Source organism: Saimiri boliviensis, chromosome 6 (genome assembly GCF_048565385.1).
Source record: "Saimiri boliviensis isolate mSaiBol1 chromosome 6, mSaiBol1.pri, whole genome shotgun sequence".
Taxonomy (NCBI): domain Eukaryota; kingdom Metazoa; phylum Chordata; class Mammalia; order Primates; family Cebidae; genus Saimiri; species Saimiri boliviensis.
Window position 1 is genome coordinate 31,231,470 of NC_133454.1, and position 24,938 is coordinate 31,256,407.

Sequence of the window (24,938 nt, forward strand, 5' to 3'; positions counted from 1 at the left end):
GGCATGCGCCACCATGACCAGCTAATTTTTTGTATTTTTAGTAGAGATGGGGTTTCACCATGTTGACCAGGATGGTCTCTATCTCTTGACCTCGTGATCCACCCGCCTCGGCCTCCCAAAGTGCTGGGATTACAGGCTTGAGCCACCGCGCCCGGCTGTTTTTTTTTTAAAGAAAAAGAAAAGAAAAGAAAAGAAAAGAAAAGATTTGTCTCTTCATTGTTTCCCAGTTTTAATCCTGGAGTTTAGAAGTTTCCATTGCTTGCAAGGTTCCTATCCCTATTCCCTTAAGGACCTTACTGGGTTCTCGTAAGAATAGTTTTTCTGATATTTCAAACTCATTAATGCATGAATCATAAAACTTATCTGAGCTTACTCAAGTGAAGGGCAGGACTGTTGAAAGATACCACAGGTAAATCTACAAATTCGCAGGCACAGGAAAAGAGACACACTGAGCCCAAAGGAACCAGACTTGGGAACCTTCCAGAAACCAAAGGGTCCCACAGCATCTTCAGAGTCTTTTTCCTACCCTGCCTCTGTCTTCTCTCTTTTAAACAGTTTGGCTTTCCCATGGGTCAGCCTGGCTGCCAACGACAAAGTGCATCTAGGAGGTTTCACACACTTCACTGGCTGTTGTCATTTGCTGCGTTTCTTACATTGAAAACCCAAGGGAGCCATACGGTTGGCTGCTGGCCAGATTGGGTGGCCCTTGGTTGTGACTGTCATGGAGGTGGGTGGGAGAGGGTCATGTGTAAGAAATGCTGCTCTTTCAGAGACAGTGTCAGAAATACTTGGTTGTGGATACGATCTCCGAGGACTGGGTGAGTTGGGCCTTGGAAAACATTTCACTAGGGCCGTATCAATCAGGGGCCTGGCTGGAAACATATGGCACTCTCAAAATAGTCTATCCAACAGGGTTTAATGAGGAAACTACGGTTGTTTCTTGGTATCCATGAGGGATTGGTTCCAGGATTCCCTGTGCATACCAAAATCCTCGATGCTCAAGTCCCTGATATAAAATGGCATAGTATTTACAATAACTTAGATATATCTACCTGTATACTTGAAATCATCTCTAGATTACTTAGAATACCTAATACAATGTAAATGCTTTGTATGTTGTTGTTATACTGTTTTGTTTTTATTTTTTTTAATTGCTTTTTTTTTAAGTTCTGGAATACATGTGCAGGATGTACATGTTTGTCACATAGGTAAATATATGCCATGTGGTTTGCTGTGCCCAACAACTCATCACCTAGGTATTAAGCCACGCATGCATTAGCTTGTTTCTTTTATGTCCCCACCCCCACTTCCCTATTTGGCCCCAGTGAGTGTTGTTCCCCTCCCTGCGTCCATGTGTTCATTAATACTAATTCAGTTTGAATAATTAGTATTCATACAATTAGCATTAATGCAATTTTTGTATTCGAAGCAAACTGAATTTTGAAAACTATTGATTTAAGGAGTCATCACTAATTTCCTGCAGCGGCTGTCAAGGCAGGGAAGTAAATTCTTCAGAGAATGATCAATGAGAATCTGATGAAGAGCTAGCCTTCCTAATATTGGAATCACCTGGGGAAATTTAGAAACACCCTAATACTGGGGGTTAGGGGTGAGGTAGGCATTCTTTTTATTGGTTTAAGAGGTCTGGGTGAGGCCTGAGGATATTTTTAAAGCTCCTAGGTGATTCTGAAGTGCAGCCAGGCCTAAGAACCTCTGATCTTGTCTGAACTCAGAAGGTGGAAAAAATTAGAAATGGAAGCTTCTCAATGTAAGGGACTCCTCTGAATTCTGTACCACACAGTCAATGCTAAGAATAATTGCTCTGGAAAGGAAAGCAGAGTGGAAAACAGGCTTCTGTGAGTAATGAGGAAGGAAACCAAAGAAGACCAGGAATGATGTAACCTGAGAAGGTACTGCAGTCTGGAAAGGCCTTAAAGGAGTCCACACACTTTCTTTATTTTGTTTTTTGTTTGAGATGGAGCCTCGCTCTGTTGCCTAGGCTGGAGTCCAGTAAAGCAATCTCGGCTCACTGCAACCTCCGCCTCCCGGGTTCAAGCGATTCTCCTGCCTCAGCCTCTTGAGTAGCTGGGACTACAGGTGCCACCACGCCCACCCAACTAATTTTTTGCGTTTTTAGTAGAGACCATGTTAGTCAGGATGGTTTCGATCTTCTGACCTTGTGATCCGTCCACCTCGGCCTCCCAAAGTGCTGGGATTACAGGCATGAGCCACCGTGCCCGGCCAGAGTCCACACACATTCTTAGGCTCCCAGGAGGAGCCTGAAACTCCAGGCTCTGTGTTGATGAGCAGCAGAGGAGTCCCCGAAGAGTCTGTTTTCCCCCAGTCCACCCATTAGCCTTCACACAGGCCTTTCTTGCCTGCATTTATTGCCCGTTTGGAGTTGGTGAATTTAAAACATTCCTCCTTTTCTTTTTATTTTTTCAGCTTCTCAAGAAAAAGAGAAATCTGAAATGCAAGTAGAACACCCACCCTTTCAATCCTTCTATCTTCTGTCCTCTGATTGAGGAGAGAGCTCTGTAGCCATTTGTCTTTGTATTCCCACAGTGTGCCAACACCTATGGGTGTGCACAGCACAGGCCAGAGCTGGAAAGGCCTCCTTCTTCCCACAGCCAGGAAGGTGTATGAGTGGGGCTGGGAGCCCACAGGAAGGGTGATTCACCAGAGGAAGGCGGAGAGGACAAGGGAATGCTCAGCTAAAAGGCCTTTCAGGAAATGAAAAGCTCTGAATTTCTCTTTTTAAAAATACACACACACACACACACACACACACACACACACACACACACACAAAGAAAGAAAAAGGAGCATTCCCCTCATTCTTCTAAAGCTGTTTCTATTCCCAAGAGGATAAAGAGTATTTTACATGCCAAGCATGGAATATTTTTTTTTTCTGAAATGGGTGGGTTGGAACTTGATTTCTTTCCTGAGAGCTGAAAAGGCCTCATGGTTTATTTCTCCTCAAATGTCCTTAATCTGCTGTGGCCCCACTAGCCTCCCGCTTCATTGTTGAAAGGCAGCTCCTTCCCTTGCTGGGTATTTTCCATGGCAAGTAGGTTCTGCTAGGGCTCCCCCAGCCTCAGATTGAGTTCATCCTACCCTGTGACTATGCAGAGGACTTTTAGGCCCCTGTAGGCAGCTCTGATAAGATCCTCTGATGTTCCCGTTATCAGCTGCATTCGTGATCTCCTCTAAGGAGGGGCTGTTCGACCCACCTGATGACAGCAGCAGGGATGGTGGCATTACTTTTGCATCCCAGTGTGTGTGAGCATATGCCTGTATCGTAGTTCACACGGCAGAAACAAAATGGGAACACCCACTGTTCAGCTCATTCTATTATGTTAACTCTTGTTGAAAAATAAAGCAAACCTCTAAGGAAATAGCGTCTTTGTCCCCATGGAGTTGGATAGCTCCTAGGTCATCTGACCACAGGATCTTGTCTGAACATCCTCTGCATGTGCTTATCTAGCCTCAGCCTAAAATTCTCCAGGGGAAGGAAACTCCACCCTCCATGGTGAGTCATTGCAGAGTTTAATAACCATGTTGATGGTCTGTTGTGGGGACCACCTTTTCCTCGCAGCAGACAGAGAAACAGAATTAGAGGAGAGCCAGTTCTCTGTGGAGACTCATCTGCAAATTGGAGGCAATCCTATGCACATTGGAAGATTGTTGTGGGGCTCAAATGAGATCATTCTTTCAACTAATGCCAGTCACTTCCTGAGTGTGCAGGACCATCATGTTAGGTGTGGGAACACAGAGATAATTGGGCACTGGCCCTGGCCCTTCAATTCAGTGGTTCAGACTGATGGATTCACATACCATTTCAGTGCAGTGGCAGACTCCTCTGCTTTGTCCTTGGAGGTCAGCCTGCCAAACTCAACTGCCCACTTGTGTCCTACATGCTGAGGCGCCGTCTCCAGGCACACAAGCTGCCCATCCGCAGCAGGGCCACAGCTGCTGCTGCCGTGCTGCTACTCCGAGAACCCAGCCTTCTCCTGCCCTCGTCACCACTGAGCCTGTCTTGCTCTTTACCTGCGCTGCTCCGTCTCTTCACGTCAGCGGTCCCATTAGCTGTCACCTGCAACTTCTGTTTGCAGGGACAAGGCTCCCAGGGTTCACCTAGGCCAGTTCTTTTTCTGTTCTTGTCTCTGGACTGCAGATCATTGCTGGGGATCTAAGTACAAAACCTCAAACCCTGGCTTCAGCAGAGCTGTCCTGCCCTACGTGTCCTGCCTGTACTTCTATGGGGGCTTCCTTTCTTTTCAGCAGCCTTTTTCCCCCCTCTTCTGCAAATTCCCTGGCACAGTGACCTCAGGAGGCTAAAGACATTCCCAATTCTCCCTATGCTCTTGGCCCCTGGCCACCATGGCAGAGAAGCAGACTACCACTTCCCTAGTAATTGCCAACACCAGCCCCTCATCTGCCCCCATTTCATCCTCCCCTGAGTTCTCAGAAGAGGCTGACTCCTCCACGGGCTCCCAGTATCATCCCCTTGCTCTCCCTTTTCTCTTGTTCCATTGCTGCCATCATGGTCACCAGTGTACTAATTAGCAGATACCTACCAAGAACCTGCCAAATGCAGTCTCCATTATGACTTAGGCAAAGAGGACAAGAGATGATCCCAACTTTTGAGAAGTCCGCAGTCTGTGAAAATACTAGGGGCAAATGCACAGGATCCCACTCCCCAGTACGCTCAATTCCCTTCTCTGTGACAACTATTTTCTCCTGACTTTCAAGTCCCCATGTGTGTGTGTGTGTGTGTGTGTGTGTGTGTGTGTCTGTGCAAGCATGTGCACGTGCACATGCACACTTTTTAAAGTCAATGGCCAAAGTTAGTAACACATTACAAGCCCTATCCCCTTTTCCATTCTTCCCACTCACTCATTCTAGCCCTCTGCAGAGAGTCCTCATCCTCCTGTGCATTCTGAGACATTCTGTCACTCCCCTCTGCTCTCAGGGCTACTCTCACTCCATTGTCCCAAGGTGTAGTCCCCTGACTGGCCTCAGCTGGGATGCCTGACCCCTTTCTTAGTCTTCTGGCCCTGTGGGATCCTCTGTCACATCAAGACACTTGCACAAGATTGATGCTGGGAAGGGAGTTGAACTCCCTAGTCCCTGTCATGTCTCTGAGCTATTTCAGAGAAACAGCTTATGAAGATGACGTGATTCTAGCCGTAGAGAAGTTGAGAAAAGTTGGTTGGACCAAAGGAGAACAGAACAGGAGTGGAGGAGGCCAGAGAGCAGTGTTTATACTGGTAGGCTCCAAAACTTCACACCTGTGCTCCCTGAGGGCCACTTTCCACCAGTAGCTACTCCTCTCTCCTCAGTGACAGACTCCCCATGGAAAATCTGCACTGCTGACTTTGGCCCCTGACATTTGCATGGATTTTGCAGTCCAGAAGTCCTTAGGGTTGGGAGTCTGATCAGTGCCTCCCTGCTCCTCCAATCCATTCCCTTCTGAGCATTCTCCCTGGGATGCTCTAGAGTAGAGGTTCCCAACCTGTTAGACATCAAGGACAGGTTTCATGGAAGAGAATTTTTCCATGGACCAGGGAGCACAGGGATGGTTTGGGGATGATTCAAGCACATTACATTTATTGTGCGCTTGATTTCTATTATTATTACTCTGTAATCTATAATGAAATAATTATGCAACTCACCATAACGTATAATCAGTGGGATCTCTGAGCTTATTTTCCTGCAACTAGACGGTCCCATCTGGGGATGATGGGAGACAGTGACAGATCATCAGGCGTTAGATTCTCATAGTGAGCAGTCGACCTAGATCCCTTGCATGCGCAGTTCACAGTAAGGTTTATGCTCCTATGAGAATCTAATGCCACAGCTGACCTTACAAGAGGTAGAGCTTAGGCGATCACGCAAGTGATAGGGAGTGGCCGTAAATACAGATGAAACCTCGCTTGCTCGCGCACCGCTCACCTCCTGCTGTGTGGACCAGTACTGGTCCATGGCCCTGGGGTTGGGGACCCCTGCTCTAGAGCTTCAGGTAACCTGCCCTAAGATGCTCTGTCATGCAGATCCTCAAGTAGCCCCAACTTTCCAGAGTTCCCTTTACCTTGCATGGAAGATGATGTTTGTTTATACCTGCAATCCTCTTGTCCCCAAGGCCTGAGGCCCTGTTCCTCTCCTGCCTCTACCTACAGACCTCTCAAACAAGAGGCCTCTTGCTGCAGTCTCCTCTTGCCCATACTCAGTCACTTCCACCAACTGTCTTCTTTCCTGAACCCTTGGTCCCTACTAGTCTGTAATCACCAAAGAGCCTTGACTCCATCCTTCTGTTTCCTCTCTGCAGCAGGTGGCACACACTATTGATCACCCCCTAGCTAAAGCCTTCTCTTCCTGTGACTTTTGGCATGACCCTAGACAACTGATTGTCCTTACAGCACCATTTGTGTCTCTTAATTGTTCCCTTACCCTGTTTTCTCACGGTGTATGCTCTGTGGCTCTCAGCATTCCCTTCCTCATTCGCAGGCTTGGGCTGCTACTGCCCTGCAGTTAGGAGCTTTGAAATCAGAGAAGCTGAGCTTAAGCCCTGGTTCTTCCACATGCTTTGTACCGACTTTGTACCTGACATTCATCTGAGTTTCAGTTTTCCCATTGGAGATGGTAATGATGCCATTGTATGGTTACGTGAAGGGTAAATGGGATACAACAATGTTTTTGAAATTTTAGTGTGATCTCCTGCTGCCCTTTCCAAGTAACCTGTCACTATTCCTTACCCAGTGTCCCGTTTGCACAGGCTGCCTGTTTCTGCCTTTAAACCTTTGTGTAGAAATCCTGCTAAAGCTTTACTGACCTTGCTCTTTCACCAAATCTGTCAACATCTTGTACATCTTTCAACTTCCACTTCGGGTTTGTTTCCTCCAAGAGTCTTCCCTGACTGCACTCATTGGGCTCTTGCTTCCTCTGAAATTCCGTTGTTTTTTTTTCTTCTTAACATTTATTTAGCAGTTGATATAAACTGCATCATGCTATTGTTTTTCTTTGGATTTTCTGTTTAAATTTGTATATATCTGTTTTGTGTCCACAAATAGATGGTGACTTTCTTGATGTGAAGGCCCATTTTGAGGCATATGTAACAGCGATTAAGAAAGAACACCAGCTATGGGGCTGGACTTCCTAAGTTGGCACATGGTTCTGTCACATACTAACTGTGTGACCCTAGGCAAGTTACTGAAACTTTTTTTTAAATTTAACTATTTTGTGGGTACATAGTGGGTGTATATATTTATGGGATATATAAGATTTTGATACAGGCATGTAATGGTACATAGTAGGTAGATATATTTATGGGGTATATGAGATATTTTGATACAAGCATGCAATGTATAATAATCGCATCATGGAAAATGGGATATCCATACCCTAAAGCATTTATCCTTTATGTTACCGCAATCCAATTATACTCTTAGAGTTATTTTTAAATGTACAATTAAAGTTAATTGACTATAGTCACCCTACTGTGCTATCAAATACTAGGTCTTATTTTTCTATATTTTTTTTTGTGCCCATTAACCATCTCGACCTCCCCCACACTCCCCACTATCTTTCCTAGTCTCTAGTAACCATCCTCTTCTCTAACTCCATTGGTTCACTTGTTTTGATTTTCAGATCAAATGCAATGTTTGAATTTCTGTGACTAGCTTATTTCACTTAATGTAATGACTGCCAGTTTCATCTATATTGTTGCAAATGACAGGAACTGATTCTTTTTTATGGCTGAATAGTACTCCGTTGTATATATGTACCACATTTTCTTTATTCATCTGCTGATGGACTCTTAGGTCACTTCAAAATCTTAGCTATTGTGAACAGCGCTGCAACAAACATGGAAATGCAGATATCTCGATATCTCTTCGATATACTGATTTTCTTTCTTTGGGATATATACTCTGAAGTGGAATTGCTGCATCGTGTTATAGCTCTATTTTTAGTTATTTAAGGGACCTTCAAACTGTTTTCCATAGTGGTTGCAGTAATTTATTTCCCACCAACAGTATAAGAGGGTTACTTTTTCTCTACATCTTTACCAGCATTTGTTATTGCCTGTCTTTTGGATATAAGCCATTTCAACCAGGATGAGATGATATGTTATTGTAGTTTTGATTTGCATTTCCCTGACGGTTGATGATGTTGGGCACCTTTTCATATACCTGTTTGCTATTTGTTTGTCTTCTTTTGAGAAATATCTATTCAAATCTTTTGCTCATTTTTTATTATGTTTGATTGATCCATTGATGATTTTGAGACAGGGTCTCACTTTAATGCCCAGGCTGGAGTGTAATTGCACAGTCTTGGCTCACTACAGCCTCTACCTCCTGGGCTCAAGTGATCTTCTCACCTCAGCTTCCTGAGTAGCTGAGACTACAGGTCCACACCACCATGCCCAGATGATTTTTTTTTTTTAGAGATGGGGTTTCACCATGTTACCCAGGCTGATTGCCCATTTTTTAATTGGATTATTAGATTTTTTTCCTATAGAGTTGTTTGAACTTCTCATAATGCGGTTATTAATCCCTTGCTTGATGTGTGGTTTGCAAATATTTTTTCCTATTCTGTGGGTTGTCTCTTCACTTTACTGTTTCCCTTACAGTGTAGAAGCTTTTTAACTTGTTGTGATCCATTTGTCCATTTTTATTATGGTTGCCTGTATTATGGAGTATTACTCAAGATGTTTTTGCCCAGAGCAATGTACTAGAGATTTTCCTCAATGCTTTCTTGTAGTTTTATAGTTTGAGGTCTTACGTTTAAGTCTTTCATCCATTTTGATTTGACTTTTGTATACGGTGAGAGACAGTGGTCTGCCTTCGTTTTTCTGCATATAGATATTCAGTAAGGTTTCCACTGAAAAGTATGCTGACAGGCATATTGTAGCTCCATTGTATTTTATTTGTTTCTTTTCTCTTGTTGCTTTTAGGATTCTTTCTTTATCCTTGACCTTTGCCGGGTAAATCTCTTGGTCTTCTTTGGGTTAAATCTGCTTGGTGTTCTGTAACCTTCCTGTACTTGGATACTGATATCTTCCTCTAGGTTTTGGAAGTTCTCTGTTATTATCCCTTTGAATAAACTTTCTACTTGTGGCTCTTTCTCGACAGTAATTCTTAGATTTGCCCTTTTGAGGCTATTTTCTAGATCTTGTAAGTGTGCTGCATTGTTTTTTATTCTTTTTATTTTGCCTCCTGTGACTATGTATTTTCAAATAGACTGTCTTTAAGCTCACTGATTCTTTCTTCTGTTTGATCAGTTCTGCTATTAAAAGGAGACTGAGGTATTCTTCAGTATGTCAATTGCATTTTTCAGCTCCAGAATTTCTGGCTTGATTCTTTTTAATTATTTCAATCTCTTTGTTAAATTTATCTGATAGAATTCTGAATTCCTTCCCTGTGTTGTAGTGAATTTCTTTGAGTTTCCTCAGTATAGCTATTTTGAATTTTCTGTCTGAAAAGTCACGTATCTCAGTATCTCCAGGATTGGTCCCTGGTGCTTTATTTAGCTCATTTGATAAGGTTTTCCTGGACGGTCTTGATACTTGTAGGTGTTCGTCTGTGTCTGGGCATTGAAGAGTTAGGTATTTATTGTAGTCTTCTCAGTCTGGGCTTGCTTGTACCCATCCTTTTTGGAAGGCTATGCAAAGATGTGAAAGGCCTTGGGTGTTGTAATCTAAGCTGTATCTGCTTTAGGGGGCGTCCCAAGCCCAGTAACACTGTGGTTCTTGCAGACTCAGTGGTACTAACTTGATGGTCTTGAGATGAGATCAGAAAGAATTCTCTGGGTTACTAGGCAGAGTTTTTTCTTCCCTTCTCTTACTTTCTCTCAGATAGACAGAGTCTCTCTCTCTGCTCTGAGCCACCTGGAGCTGGGGATGAAGTGACACAAGCACCCCGGTGGCCACCACCACGAGGACTGTGCTGGGTCAGACCTGAAGGCAGCACAGTGCTTGCTTCACCCACAGCCTGCTGTAACCACTCCCTGGCTACTGCCTATGTTTGCTCAAGGACCTTGGACTCCACAGTCAGCAGGTGGCAAAGCCAGCCAGGCCTGTATCATTTCATTCAAGGCAGTGTGTTCCCCCAGGCCTCGGGCATGTCTAGAGGTGCCATCTGGGAGCCAGGGACTAGAGTCAAAAACCGTAGAAATCTACCTGGTGTTCTAGTCTACTGCAGCTGAGCTGGCATTCAAGCCACAAAATGCAGTCCTTCTCACTCTTCCCTCCCCTTTCCGAAGGCAGATGAGCCTCACCCTGTGGCCACTGGCACCACAGTCTCTCGGAGAGTACTGCCAGGATACTACTGCCAATGTTCCCTTTACTTCCAAGGTTTCGTAAGTCAGCCTGTGGTTAATGTTACCTGGCCTGGAACTTACCTTGAGGACAGCGGTCTTCTCTCTGACCCAGGGCAGGTCCAGAAATGCCATCTAAGAGCCAAGTCCTAGAATCAGGGGCCCCAAGAGCCTGCTTGATGCCTTCTGTGGCTGAGCTGGTACCTAAGGTGCATGATAGAGTCCTCTTTACCTTTTCCTCCACTTTTCTGGGACAGGAGAAGTGTCTCCCTGTAGCCACCACAGCTGGCATTGTGCTGAATCTCACCTGAAGCCAGCAAGTCTCAGAGTCTCCTCTAAGGCCCATGACATACTTACCTAGGTATTGCTGCTGATTATTAAGGGCCCCAAATCTCTTCAGTTGGCAGGTGACAAATCCTGCCAGGACTAGGTCCTTCCCTTCAAGGCAACAGGTTTTCTTCTGGCCCAGTGTGTCTAGAAATGTCATCCAGGAGCTAAGACCTAGAAAGGGGGCCTCACAACTCTGACCAGTGCCCTATCCTGCTGTGGCTGAGCCTGTGTCCAAAATGCAAGACAAAGTTCTCCGCACTCTGCTCCCTCCTCTTCTCAAGCAGAAGGAAGAGGTCTCTTTTGGAGCTGTAAGCTGCGCAACCTGGGGTTAGGGGAGGGATGATGCCAGCACTCCGTTAGCTGCCTTGGCTGGTGTCTCAGTAGGTCACATGCCCCCTAGATCACTGGCTCTGGGCCCAGTTCAGCTCTTGGACTCACCTAGGAGACTGCCTTTCAAGTTTATTTAAGGCCCATAACACTTTAGCCCACAGTGGTGTGGCTTTTGGAAAGCCAAGTTCTAGCCACTGGGATTGGCAACCTTTCTCTGACTAGGGCTGGTTTAATGCTCTCCCTCCATGGGCTGGGATCAGCTGAGTTTGGTCCAGTGTTGCTTCCTGCTATAACAAGGGCACCACTGAATTCAGTGCCTCACAATTGCTGTACTCCTCTCTCCCCAGTGCATAGAATTGCCCTCTGCACCATGCCAGTGCTGCTGGGGGATGGAGGGGTGGTGTTGGTGATTCAAGATTGTTCTCCCTATGTCTTTAGTGCCTCTTTTAATGACATGACGTTAAGACGAGGTACTGTGAGTTCTCACCTGATTTTTGGTTCTTATGAAGGTATTTTTCTGTGTAGACAGTTATTAAACTGGTGTCCTTATGGGGGAATGATCAGTGGAGCCTTCTATTCTGCCATCTTGCTGTGCTCCCTCTTCATTTTCTCCTTCAGTGACTGGATCTCAATGTGCCTCAGTTTCCTCACCTGTCTTGTACATGCTAGTAATAATACATAGTTGTTGCAAGTTTAAAGGAGAGAATAGTTAGCTCAGCCCCTTCCTGATTTATTAACAATACACATGGAGCTCATAAAGAGTGTTTGGCATACAGTGCTTAATAAATGGTGGTGGTGGTTATTTTCACTTTCCATGCTTCCTCCTGCAGCGCTAGTCATCCATAATATAGGCTTAACAAATATTGTTGAATGGATGAATATTTCCTCTCCAATAGTCTTTTCAATTTTTCATTGGTTTCCTTACATGCATATTATAAAAATGTTATTTCTCCTCATTTAATTCTGAAACAAACAAAACAAAAACACCTAGGGATTTAAATAGGTTTTACTATGTGATATAAGGAAACAGATCAATGCTTTGAGAGAAATTTTTTTTTTCTTGGTACAAAATTTCAAAAGGAATTTATTATAAGAGTATTTATGGGGCAGGAGGCTAGTAGAGTGAAGACAGCTCATTTTTCTAAAACCTACTTAGCATGTTGAAATTAGAAAGACATTTTTCCATTAAATACAGGAGGTGTGTCAAATTACATTGACAGTCCAGAGGGATTAGGTCAGCTGGGAGGTGGATAAGAGAGAGATTTGTGTGTTCCCCTGTGTCTAGAGATTCCACTGGGAAAGCGAAGAGGAAGATTGGTGGTGTGTGCAGATGGGCAGGTATAATCCAGAAATTGCTATTTGAAATAACCTCTTACATCATAGGTATATTTTTGTCTTTAGGGAACAGTGTTGTCAGTAATTTAGAGTAATTGCAATAACCAGATCATTAAACCATGTCTGTAGAGACCACATAAAAATACATCTGCCCTTTAAGTGACGATATATCAAAGGATATACTGACTATTTTAATCAAATAATATTACTATTTTTATTTTTCTATTTTTTCTTTCTTTTCTGAGACAGAGTCTTGCTCTGTTACCCAGGCTGGAGTGCAATGGCGTGATCTCAGCTCAGTGCAACCTATACCTCCCTGAATTCAAGCCATTCTCCTGTCCTAGGCTCCTGCATACCTGGGACTACAGGCATGCACCACCATGCCTGGCTAATTTTTTTGTATTTTTAGTAGAAACAGGGTTTCACCATGTTGGCCAGGTTGGTCTTGAACTCATGACCTCAGATGATCCACCCACCTCCGCCTCCCAGAATGTTGGGTTTACAGCGTGAGCCACCATGCCCAGCCTATAAATTGGAATACAGTTTCCCATAGATGAAGTGGGTATTTAAGTTTCACATACGGACACACACACACACACGCGTGCACACACACACACACTTCTGCATCCCTTCAGAAAATGAGAGCCTACCAAGATAATACTTAGTTGTTTTGCAGAGTTAAGTGATCACGGTAATGGTCAGCTGGGAGGCGGATAAGACAGAGAGAGCTTTGTGTGTTCCCTGTATCTAGAGATTCCGCTGGGAAACCAAAGAGGAAGATGGTGGTGTGTGCAGATGGGCAGGTATAATCCAGAACTGCAGTATTGTCAGTAATTTACGGTAATGATTCAGGCTGCTATGCTGATTTTATTTAATTTTTTCAGAAGACTCTTCAATAAAAGTTATTAAACCATGAGTCAATTTGGGATCAGAAGAAAGTTTTGTCATAGATTTAAAAACTGGTCTTAAAACAGGGAGACAGCCTACTGGGCTAACGGGCATTTCCCTCAGTGGAAATCAGTTAGCATAAAAGGTCCTAAGGGCCGGGCGCCATGGCGCACACCTATAATCCCAGTGCTTTGAGAGGCAGAGGCGAGCAGATAACTTGAGGTCAGGAGCTCAAGACCAGACTGGCCAACATGGTGAAACTCCTTCTCTTCTAAAAATATAAAAATCAGCTGGGCATGGTGGCACGAGCCTGTAATCCCAGCTACTCGGGAGGCTGAGGCAGGAGAGTCACTTGAACCCAGGAGGTGGAGGTTGAAGTGAGCCAATGTCAGGCCACTACACTCCAGCCTGGGTGACAGAGCAAGACTCTGTCTCAAAAAACAAAATAAAATAAAAGGTCCTAGGATTTAATATATTTTTATAAATGATATGCTAAAGTGACTTCATAATGTAATGTCCAGATTTTTTTGACAACTGCAAGTTGCAAAAGATAAAATTGACAGAAATGAATTTCAAGGAGGTAGAAATACCTGCATGAACAGACGAAACAGGTATGGGTAATAGGTAATACAAAGGAATTAGTAAGAAAACAGAATCAGATTGTTTACAAAGTGGCCAGTGTGATTTAGGAAAGGGCTGAGAGTCCCTGTAGCCTATTGTTAGTGACAGGTTTCAGCCTATGGAGTTCCTTGCTACCATCAGTAAAAGTGCTGAAAAATACTGTCCTACTCATACCAAACATTGATTCAGGGGGTGATATAAATACCGGGGAAAAAAAAAAAAGAAATTTAAGCAGAGGAGATACATTTTGCAATGATAAATCTATAATGATTTATAAAAGGAAACAAGGCATGCTTCATGAGAAACTTTTTAAGCCTGGAGAAAACATCTGGTCAACTGAGCAGATGTGAAATTCCTTTCCTTACACTGCAAACACATAGAATATTAGATAAAGTATATCATTTTTCTGGCTGGGCGCTGTGGCTCACACCTGTAATCCCAGCACTTTGGGAGGCTGAGATGGGTGGATCACGAGGTCAGGATTTCAAGACCAGCCTGGCCAAGATGCTGAAACCCCATCTCTACTAAAAATACAAAAATTATCCAGGTATGGTGGCACGTGCCTATAATCCCAGCTACTCGGGAGGCTGAGGTAGGAGAATCTCTTGAACTCAGGTGACAGAGTTTCCAGTGTGAGCCAAGATTGCACCACTGCACTCTAGCCTGGGCAACAGAGCAAGACTCTGTCTCAAAAAAAAAAAAAGTATATATATATATATATATATATATATATCATTTTTCAAAAAATATTAAATTCATGTTTGTGCAAAAAAGTAAGAAAGGAAAATTTTCAAGTGCCAGAAATATATAAGAAATTCAGAGCCAAAGCTTTGTGTGGGAACCCACAAGGCACCTAGGGACTACGACTTACACATGCCTGGGGATGGGAGCCAAAGCCACATACATACCCTGCTCATATCATGGAGCTGGAAGTAGACTTGCTGCGTAAAGCTGGGAGCTGAGAAAGTGTTGTAGCCCTGGTGAACCGGGCAGTAAATTCTACCTGCAAGTTGTTATAGGAAGCAGCTACCCATACCGCCTCATGAGTGGAGCTACAGCTGCGCCTTTCCTTTGTGTGGCTTCATATTTGCCCTGCTTTCTCCATAAGAAAACCCCGAACTGAGAAAATAACTCAGAAGCTGATCCCGGTTCACTGACTTCTGTAGGGGTCTGGCAGGGTCAACTTCAAAAGCAATCCTATTGGGTTTTGGTTGTTTCGCGTTTTTTCAGCAAAATACCATGGACCTCTCATAATGATCAACTCATCAGCAGAAATTGCAAAGTACTTAACTATACACCCCCTTTGAAGTCAACCAGTAGAAGCTACAAAATAAACTGAAAAACCAAATAGAGAAATCTTAAGGGAACTTTAAGTATTAATGTGTCTAAACTATTAAAAGATAAAAAGGGCTTTCCCAAGTGGGGGGAAAACAGAAGAATTGAAATAAAATAGAAATACTAGAAAAACAAATCATTGAAAGGGAAAAAGTTTGTTCCTGCTACTAATTATTGGAATACAGGCAATTTTTCATTATTCTGTCTTGGTTTCCATATCTGTAAAATAAAGTAAAAATACCTTCCATCTGTTATATTCAAAGCATTAAATTAAACTAAAAAAATATTAATCTCGAATCTGTCTCCCCATCACTATACAGGTATAGTGGCCAGATATTCTGTCTCAGTTTTAAACATTGTACTCTATCTTGTCATGAAACCATAGAACCAAGTTTAGTGTTCATAAGAATATAGTAAACATCGATATAAGGGTCTGAACAAGGCAGGGGGGAGGGAAGGGAAGATGTGCCCCAAGCTGCCTGTATTTCTGGAGCATATAGTTTAGTTACTGCTTTGTCTTGGAAGGCCCAGAGCAGAGGGGTGCACAGGACCCAGTGTAGAATTGGGCCATGGCCTTCCAGCTACCTTGCTTCCATCCTGGCTTATTTCCTATGTAAGTGTATGGGAAAGTTCCCTGTGGAGTTGGGCAGAAAAGGCCTTACCAGGCTGTCAGGTACAAGGTCATGGCTGAAATCTGAAGCCCTACAGACCCAAGCAGTCTAAGAGGATGCAGAAACACCTAGCTTAGTGTCCTCTGATTGCGGTACTAGAAGACCATGCAGAGCAGTTTGGGAGTGAATCAACCCCAGAGTCCTTTATAAATCCACTGTAAGTCCTGGTTTCTGCTTAACAACAGGACACTTTGTCTCTTACACATGCACACACATTCTCTCTCATTTACTCCTCTTTCATTTGCTACCATTTTTTATCCTCCCCTGTTCTCCTTCTGCTTCTTTCGTCTCCTTCCCCTCCTCATCCGAGTTGCTCTTCTCTGCTTATTTTTTAGACCTTTCATCAACCCCTGTAGGTACATTTCACCCTTGGATAGCCCTTGGGCTAAAGACGCTCCAGCATGCTCCCCTTATGCTCTGCCACAGGGTTACTAAATCAAAAACAATCTTTAGTTTCCCCTAGAAGGAATGAAGGCACTGCACCAGGCTAAATGCAGACAAAATGCCCAAGTAACCACGGAGAAATGTGCATCTTGGAAATTCCTAACCTTACACCCAAGTCTCCGTAAATCTTGACTCTGCTGTATCCTGATCTTATGATTCAAAAATGAGGCTGATGTTTCCTTGGGATGCATCTTTCAGGTATGAGAGAGCAGAGACAGCAGCTTTACCAAATGAATGAGCTTCTTTTCTCTGTCCTACAAGGGGTGTGGTGGCAGTGGAGAGCACCTAGGTTTATGGCTCCTTCAAAGAATGGGAGAAGGCACAGAATGAATGAGTAAGGTCAACCAATAGATTACTCCCTTAGGCTTCAGCAAATACTCCTGCTTTTATACCAGGTCGCTCATCCATTGCCCTACGCATACATGCATGAGAGTGTCTTTATTTGCCATTACAGAGCCAGAGAAGTGCACAGATGGATTGCCCTCAGACTGAAGGTGTACAGTTCCTATGGCCTTGACTTACTTCCCTGAAGGTTACGTTTAGTGAGTAGCACTAGTTTTAGGGAATCAGTTAGCAGGAATTTACTCATTTTAATTAGGTTTGTATTTTTAAATTTCCTTTTGAAAGTAACATATATTATGGGTTGATGTGCATAGAGAGGCACGAGGAGAGAAACAAGAAAATAGAGGAAAAAAATATGACTTAAATCCTGAGGAATCAAACAACCATGTTGACATGTATGTGTTCACATTCAAACTTTTTTCTTGCATACTCGAAGCCTTTTTAAAAAGTGACTATTTAATTTTATATCCTGCTCTTTCTTTTCAACATTATCACATATACTTTCTTATCATCATGAACCCTTTTATAATTGTAAGTGCTTTTTAATGATTTTTTGAGACGGGGGTGTCACTCTTACTCAGGATGGAGTGCAGTAGTGCAATTCTCTACCTCCTAGGCTCAAGAGATCTGTCACCTTAGCCTCCTGAGTAGCTGGGACCACAGGTGTTACCACCATGCACAGCTAATTTTTTGTATTAAATAGAAATGGAGTTTCGCCATGTTGCCCAGGCTGGTCTCAGATGCCTGGGTTTAGCTGATCCACCCATCTCAGCCTCTCAAAGTGCTGGGATTATAGGCGTGAACCACCATTTCTGGCCGTAATGTTTTTTAATGAGTTATTTCTTTGATGGATATAGCATAGCATTATTTACAAAACCTTTCCCTGTTTTTGAAAATGTGGGTTGGTTCCACTTCTTGCTATTATAAATACTGCCATGATGACTATCCCAGGGTATAAAGATTAACAGGTATGCCTTGAGATTCCAGTATGTGTCAGGCCTCGGGCTGGGTCTTGGGGGAATATACATGGTCCCTGGTGTCAAGAATTTACAGTCTATTTTGGGGGATAATGACATAATCCTAAGCACTTTCCTTTTGTCCTTTCAGATTAGTAAGATGAAAATAATCCTAAATAATATTGAATTTTTAAAAAGAAAGCAGGACCAAGAAAAGATATATATATATATATATATTGCAATTAATACATAGTGCATATCTAGATTGACCAAGACAGAAAATGAATTGTTAATCAAAGTAAATATTGGGGAGATTAAGTTCAAACAGCAACTGGTCTGATTTGAATTTCAGTTTTGCCTGAAAAATGTCTAATAACTGACGCAAGACTATACATTTTCCATCGTGATTTAAATGCTCTGATTAGAATTGATTGTTTTTCATAAATCTGAAAATGTGTAAACATTCATTGGGAACATGTCCATTAAATTGGAACCAACATTGGTGGCTGATTTTCTGAGTTGCAGTTCTGGCTTTATGGGCCCATTGAGATCTACTCTTCCCTTGTTTTCTTTTGTATAGTTACTTTGAAGCTCGTGGAAAAGTATTCCAAGAAAGAATCAGGAAGTTCATTAAACTACAACAGATTTTTATTTTTTTTTTGAGACACAATCTTGCTCTGTTGCCCAGGCTGGAGTAAAATGGCACAATCTGTGCTCCCTGCAACCTCTGCCTCCCAGTTCAAGTGATACTCCTGCCTCAGCCTCCCAGGTAGCTGGAATTACAGGCACCCACCACCATGCCCACTAATTTTTGCATTTTTAGTAGAGATGGTGGTTTCACCATATTGGCCAGGCTGGTCTTGATCTCCTGATCTCAGGTGATCCACCTGCCTGGGCCAAAGTGCTGGGATTACAGGCATGAGCCACCGCACCTGGCCCCAGACTGTAAAAGATTTTACAAAGAACATCACGATGGTGGGTGTGTGTGTGATTGAAGGGGTGTTACTGTAGAGCAGGGTGGAATAAACACAGGTAATAAACTAGGAAACAGTCTATCTGAAAGATGCTTTGAAACACCAGGATTTTAATGTATTAGAATGAAGTGTGCGTGTGCCAGAGAACCAAGTTCTTCCAAACTCAAGCATTTGAAGTAATAGAGCAATGGGGACTTCTCCAGAGTCTGGGCAGGATGATTCAAGGGCTGCCTCTGTGCTGTGAACAGGAATGCATCTCACTACTTGTTTTCTTATTTCAGATCGATGACCCCCACAGCAACCTTGAGGAGGTGATTAATGAGGCAGAGGCCATCACTTCTGTGAACAGTCTGGGAAGCAAGCAAGCCTTGAATACAGATTACCTTGATTCTGATTACCGAAAAGGACAGCTGTACCCATTCTCCCTTAGCAGTGATCTCCAGATAGCCACATTTACTCTTACAAATTCAGCCCCGATGACTCAGTCCTTCCAGGAACGGTGGTACATGAATCTTAACAGCCTAATGGACCGGGCTCTGACCCCACAGTGTGGCAGTGGGGAAGACCTATATATCCTCACTGGCACAGTGCCCTCAGACTTAAAAGTTAAAGACAAAGTAGCAGTCCCTGAGTTTGTTTGGCTGGCGGCCTGCTGTGCTATCCCTGGAGGAGGCTGGGCCATGGGCTTTGTCAAGCACACCCGGGACAGTGACATCATAGAAGATGTGATGGTAAAAGATCTTCAAAAACTGCTTCCATTTAACCCTCAGCTGTTTCAGAACAACTGTGGTGAAACTGAGCAAGACACAGAGAAAATGAAAAAAATCCTGGAAGTGGTTAACCAAGTCCAGGATGAAGAGCGAATGGCACAATCTCAAGAGAGTTCTAGTCCCCTCTCCAGCACCAGGAGCAAGAGGTCTGCTCTGTTGCCTCCAGAGGCATCTGAGGGAAGTAGTAGCTTTTTGGGAAAACTCATGGGCTTCATTGCTACCCCATTCATCAAGCTTTTTCAATTAATTTATTACCTTGTCGTAGCAATCCTGAAGAACATTGTATATCTCCTGTGGTGTGTTACCAAGCAGGTGATAAATGGCATAGAAAGTTGCCTTTACCGCCTGGGCTCAGCCACCATCTCATACTTCATAGCCATTGGGGAAGAGTTGGTGAGCATTCCCTGGAAGGTGCTCAAGGTCATGGTCAGAGTCATCAGGGCCATTCTCCGGATCCTTTGTTGTCTGCTGAAGGCCATTTGCCGAGTTCTGAGCATCCCTGTTCGTGTCCTTGTGGATGTGGCCACTTTCCCTATGTATACCATGGGCGCTATTCCCATCGTGTGCAAGGACATCGCAGTGGGCCTTGGTGGCACTGCCTCACTGCTCTTTGACACTGCTTTTGGCACCCTGGGTGGCCTATTTCAGGTTGTTTTTAGTGTCTTCAAGCGGATTGGCTACCAGGTTACTTTTGAAAATTCTGGGGAGTTATAAACTCAAAAAACTAATAGTATCCAGTCACATTGAATTTGAAAGCTGGAATATTTTGTCTTTACAATGGGTTTCTGTTCGCTCTCAGATATCATTCTATTTTGGCCTTTGGTGAGGATGTCTGCTTGTTTTTGCAAAGGAAGATGGCAGAATTTAGACTTGACAGAGGAGAAATGCTCAGGGTGAGATTAGGTGTAGTAATCTGCTGTTTACCTCCAGTTATATGTGCAAACTTCCAAGCCACTAATAATTTCAGTTGTGCACTCTGACACAGATGATCCCCTAAAATGCACTGATATTTATTTATGATAGTTAAAAATTACAGGGGAGGGAAGTATTAGAAAGAGAACAACTTTAAACCAAAGGGTTTCTGAGAAAAGGGGAAAGGGAGCTTGTTGCTCTTTGTAATTTAAGACAAACAGATTTTTAAAAAGTCTGCAGCCAATTTCTTGGCATTTGCTTCTCTTTCTCCCCAACTCAGCTGACCTTGGTGGGATGCAGATCATGCCCCTCTGTTGAAATAACATTGTGGGGATGTCAAGTTTTCTATATCTCTTAGCTTTCAGTGGTTCTCAAAGACAGTATGGTTTCCATTTTCCTCCAAAGTTGAAGTTTGCTTCATTTTTTTAAAATGATAAGCATTTAAAAATTATTTTAGATTATCATAAGCATTTTATGCCAAATGTGGCATAACAGAGTTTGAATTGACGGGCAAAGATTTTCTTTCTTTCTTTCTTTTTTTTTGTGAGCCCCTTAAGTGGTATAATCAGTCCCCTCAGGTGAAAAGAGGAGAAGGTGGACAGCCCTGCTCTTAGTAGGTGCTGCAGATCCAAGGACATCTTTAGCCCAGCCTGGATTAACTTGACATATCTCCCTGCCTGACACGGTTGAAATGGAAGATCTATATGTTAAACTAACATGAAAATTCATATTCTGCAACATACTAGATTTTTCTAATGCACTGAGTAAGTACCTAGTACAGTAAAAACACTCTGACTTATGTCCCTAAATGATTGTTTTGGTGCAACTATAGAGTAAAGAGCCACAAAATAAAGATAAAAATTATTCTGGCCATCTGTGAAAAAAATATATATAAAATATTTAAGAATAATTAACTCTTAGGTAATTAGGAAAGAAATATTAGGAAATTATTCTTATAGTGTGTTTGAGGCTACAAACCTAACTCCCCCATTAATACAAGTTAAACATGAGAGCTCATTCTCAATTTTTTTGATCAAGCACTTGTCATTTTAAATCTTCCACTAAAAATGGTAACAAGAGGGACCAAACTTTGTTTCCCACAATTGGGATGGAATCATCTGGATTTTTCTGAATGTTTTAAAGAATTGCTGAGAGATAGGTAACAGCCAAGTATGAAATACGGATCTTGGGGCTACAGCCCAGGATCAATCAGAAAGTTAGATGCAGAAATTCAGGTTCCTAAAAAGGAGAGAACGGTACATCCATCATTTGCATGGGGGCGGTGGATGAGAAATACAAGTGTAGCAAGAGTTACATTTTGCAGAAAAATAGCAGTGTCACACCCAGAGTAGAACAGCAGCCAGCAAGCTGTCATCCTGATCAGTCTGTGATGCAAGCAAGCTTAGGGAGCATGGGTACCACATGGGACCGTGCTAGGAAGATATGCACCAGGTTTATCTAAGAAACTTAGAGCAGCATTTCATCAACACTTGCCTTAGGTAGCATAAAGTTTCAATGTCCCTTTATTTCAGCAGTGTGAAGGTAAATGGAAAGGTGAGGGTTTGACTTGGTACTTACTGGTCAAGAATCCTGCTGGATAAAGAAAAGGAATTTTAGAAGTGACCAGAGGGACAGTCCATCCAAACTATTATTTGATAAGGAACTCGAAGCCCAGCGAGGCAACAGGCTAGCCCTCAGTTTTGTGGCGAGCTGTATTAGGAACCAGTGTTGTTTGCACATGTCCCATCACACATGGGATGTCAGACATGGGTAGTTTGTGCTATTATTCAGCTGCCTCCCTGGACCATGGCAAGATTTCCTCATCTATCAAACAGACTCCAGGCCCTGACTAATCAGCTGAATTTGGCATGTGTGATGAAAACAATTAGCCATCCATGTACAGCATTATGCTTACTGCATCCCATGGAACCTTATTTCCCTCCTAGCACACATTTGCATACTGAAAGGCCTGAAAAGGGCATCCATGGCAGCTTGAGCCCCTTAGCACCTGTGCAAGGACCACAGCATCCAAACAGCTTCTTGAGAACCATTTGGGAATGTCTTCTTTTTCACATCCAGTTGTTTAGTGTCTGTTTATTCTTGTGTGGCCTGTTTTGAAATCTAAAAAGGGACAATAAAGCAAAAAGTATCAGTAAGGTTAGGTGGCTGAGACCACTGCCCTGAGCTACTGGTGTGGCTGTGCCTCTGTGTCTCTAGAACTATGTGCATTGGATCTAAAGCCGCAGAAGGTGACTGGACTGCTGGCCTTTTCCTGATGAGCTACACTGGGCTTTGAGATAGGAGTTGAGGTGGATGAACCCCAACTCAGCTTAAAGATCTTGCTGTGGCTCTGTTATGTTCTGAGGTCTTGGGGAGGTCAGCTGCCTCTTCCTCATTATGGAGCTGATGTTTTAGTCTGTGGATGAGCTATGCCTTTGGACACTCCTCTTTTCCATTGTGCCTTTTGGATGTTGGCTTCTCACTCAGCATCAGCACTTCCACCTAAATGCAGGCTAGGTAGTTGGGAGAAGGAACCAAAGTGAAGCCCTTCATTTATTCAACCATTCGTTCATCTGTCGAACGCATACTTGGACATCGAAGTTGCAGAGATGAACAATGCATGGATTCCATCTCTGAGGAGTTCAAAATCTAGTGGAGGGAACACATGGTACAATCGTACTTGTAACACATCAAGGACAAGTAAGTGCTACAAGAAAGGTACTAATAACATGCTCCTTTGGAACAGAGGAAGAAAAACTACGAAACCACAGAAATTAGGGAAGCCTTTACAGAGGGTGTGACAAACTCAATTTGACATTTTCAAGCTATGTACAATGCTGTGCACTTTGCAGATGCTCAATAAAGTAATTATTGACAACTCATGAGCAGTTCTGTAAAATATCTAAAAGGGATCCTAATGGTTGAAGTGAGGCTTGGGGATTGTGAATTTTTGCCAATTTCTTCTTGATCCACATTAATTCAAGCAGTTTATGGTCATATCTGACTTTCATTCATTTCTTTAAATGTTTGCATCATGCATGAGAAAACATAAGTCTGGATCAGTGAAACAGGTCTTAGAACTATTTTTCAATGTTATTACTCTAAAAAGCTATTTGGTACAATAAGCGTTTTTGATACATTTTTCATAACTAAGGACCAAAGACTTACTGCTTCACTGAATCTGAATCACATAGAAAATTATAGAAACACTTTTATTTGTTTGTTTATTCCTTAGGAACTCCCACAGTGAGAGAAATTACAAGCAGTCTCTGACAGGAGCTAGTCCTCTCCATGACCTTTAGTAGGGTGATCCTCTGGGGTGGAGGTGGCAGTAATTCTTGGCTGCCTTCCCAGTTTGGGCAGCATCTTGCCTAAGCTCACCACAAAATACATGTTTTTCCAAATGTTACACTATAAGCAATACTGTGTGGACTGCTTGACTTTCATTAATGGGTTCTCAGTCTTCCCATTGTCTCTCTCTATAGGTATTTTCCCCCAGGTCATGATTGATGTCTAACAACACTACACTCCAAATCAATTTTTAAATTTAAATTTCGCCAAAGAAAGTGCTCATAATCACTTGTCGTCTTTGATTATCCGTGGTGAAGGGGTGGATGTAAGATGGCTTCTGGAGGCCAGTACTTCCTAATGGTTAAGAGCCCATGCTCTAAAGTCAAAATGGTGTAGTCACAAATCTTAGCTTCCCCACTTAACTGTGTGATCTTCGGCAAGTTACTCACCTTAACTTTCTCATCTATACAGTTATGAGTACCTACCTCAGAGGGTTGCTCTGAGTGTTAAATGAGTTAATGAACATAAAGCATTCATCATTTATCATGCTTGGCACATGGTAAGTGCTCAGCAAATGTTAGTTGTTGCTAGATCTGCTGTGGGCAATGATATTTACACTTCCAGGACAAAATTGGTTGGATGGTGCCTTAGAGGGCAGGACGTTTCCAGATCAAAGCTGGAAGGACCAGGATCAAAGTACGATCTGAGAGTCAGAGTCATGAATGAAAATGAAGCAAGCCAGAACCTCATCAGTGGTATCCATGATTCTGAAGGTACAGGTGAGGGTTGGACCTGGAGTCTCAAAAGAGGAGAATCAGAGAACTGAAACTCAACATGTTTCCAGCACTATTGCGTTTTACCTCCTACTCAAGCTTCCCAAATACAAACACATCGTCAGCATCGGCTTTGAAGGTAAGCATTGCAGGTAGGATGCGGCAACCCAAAGACGGCAGGGAGAAAGAGGCAGAGCCTCTTGGACGCTGTGTCTATGAGTGTGGGTTGGTGGGGGAAAGGCAGGTCATCATTCTGGCACAGGGCCTTGGAGTTCACTAGTTTAGTTGTCCTATGACACTTTAGGGAAAGTCTTCAAACCTTTGTGAGATTTAATTCCTTATTTATAAAATGTGGGTAATAAAAATATCACCCCATAGGGTTTTTGTAAAGATCAGATGAAACCAGCTTTGCAAACTATCAGTTACCATAAAAATACAAAGATTCATAACTACGTTTCCAAGGTTGATCCTATTTGTTTAAAATTTGGTGCATACTTCATTTTTTAAAAGGTGAGTAGATGCGAAAATTAAAGTGGTTGTTCAGAAAGCACAAATGGCTTAGCTAGAGATTGGGTTTGACAATAAATGTTGAACATTGCGCCTTGAAAATGTAAGATCTCAGGATGCTGCCTTATCCATCCTAAAATCC

The 24,938-nt window shown here is 42.9% G+C and overlaps 1 protein-coding gene across 1 annotated transcript in view; it reads left to right on the forward strand.

The window, feature by feature from the left end:
- Positions 1–23,107, forward strand: part of ENDOD1 (endonuclease domain containing 1) — a 38,676-nt gene extending 15,569 nt beyond the window's left edge. Inside the window, exon 2 of the mRNA XM_003944762.4 lies at positions 18,825–23,107. Coding sequence (XP_003944811.3) covers positions 18,825–20,027 — 1,203 coding nt within the window. The 3' untranslated portion in view covers positions 20,028–23,107. The remainder of the gene's footprint in view (positions 1–18,824) is intronic.
- The last annotated feature ends 1,831 nt before the right edge of the window (positions 23,108–24,938 follow it).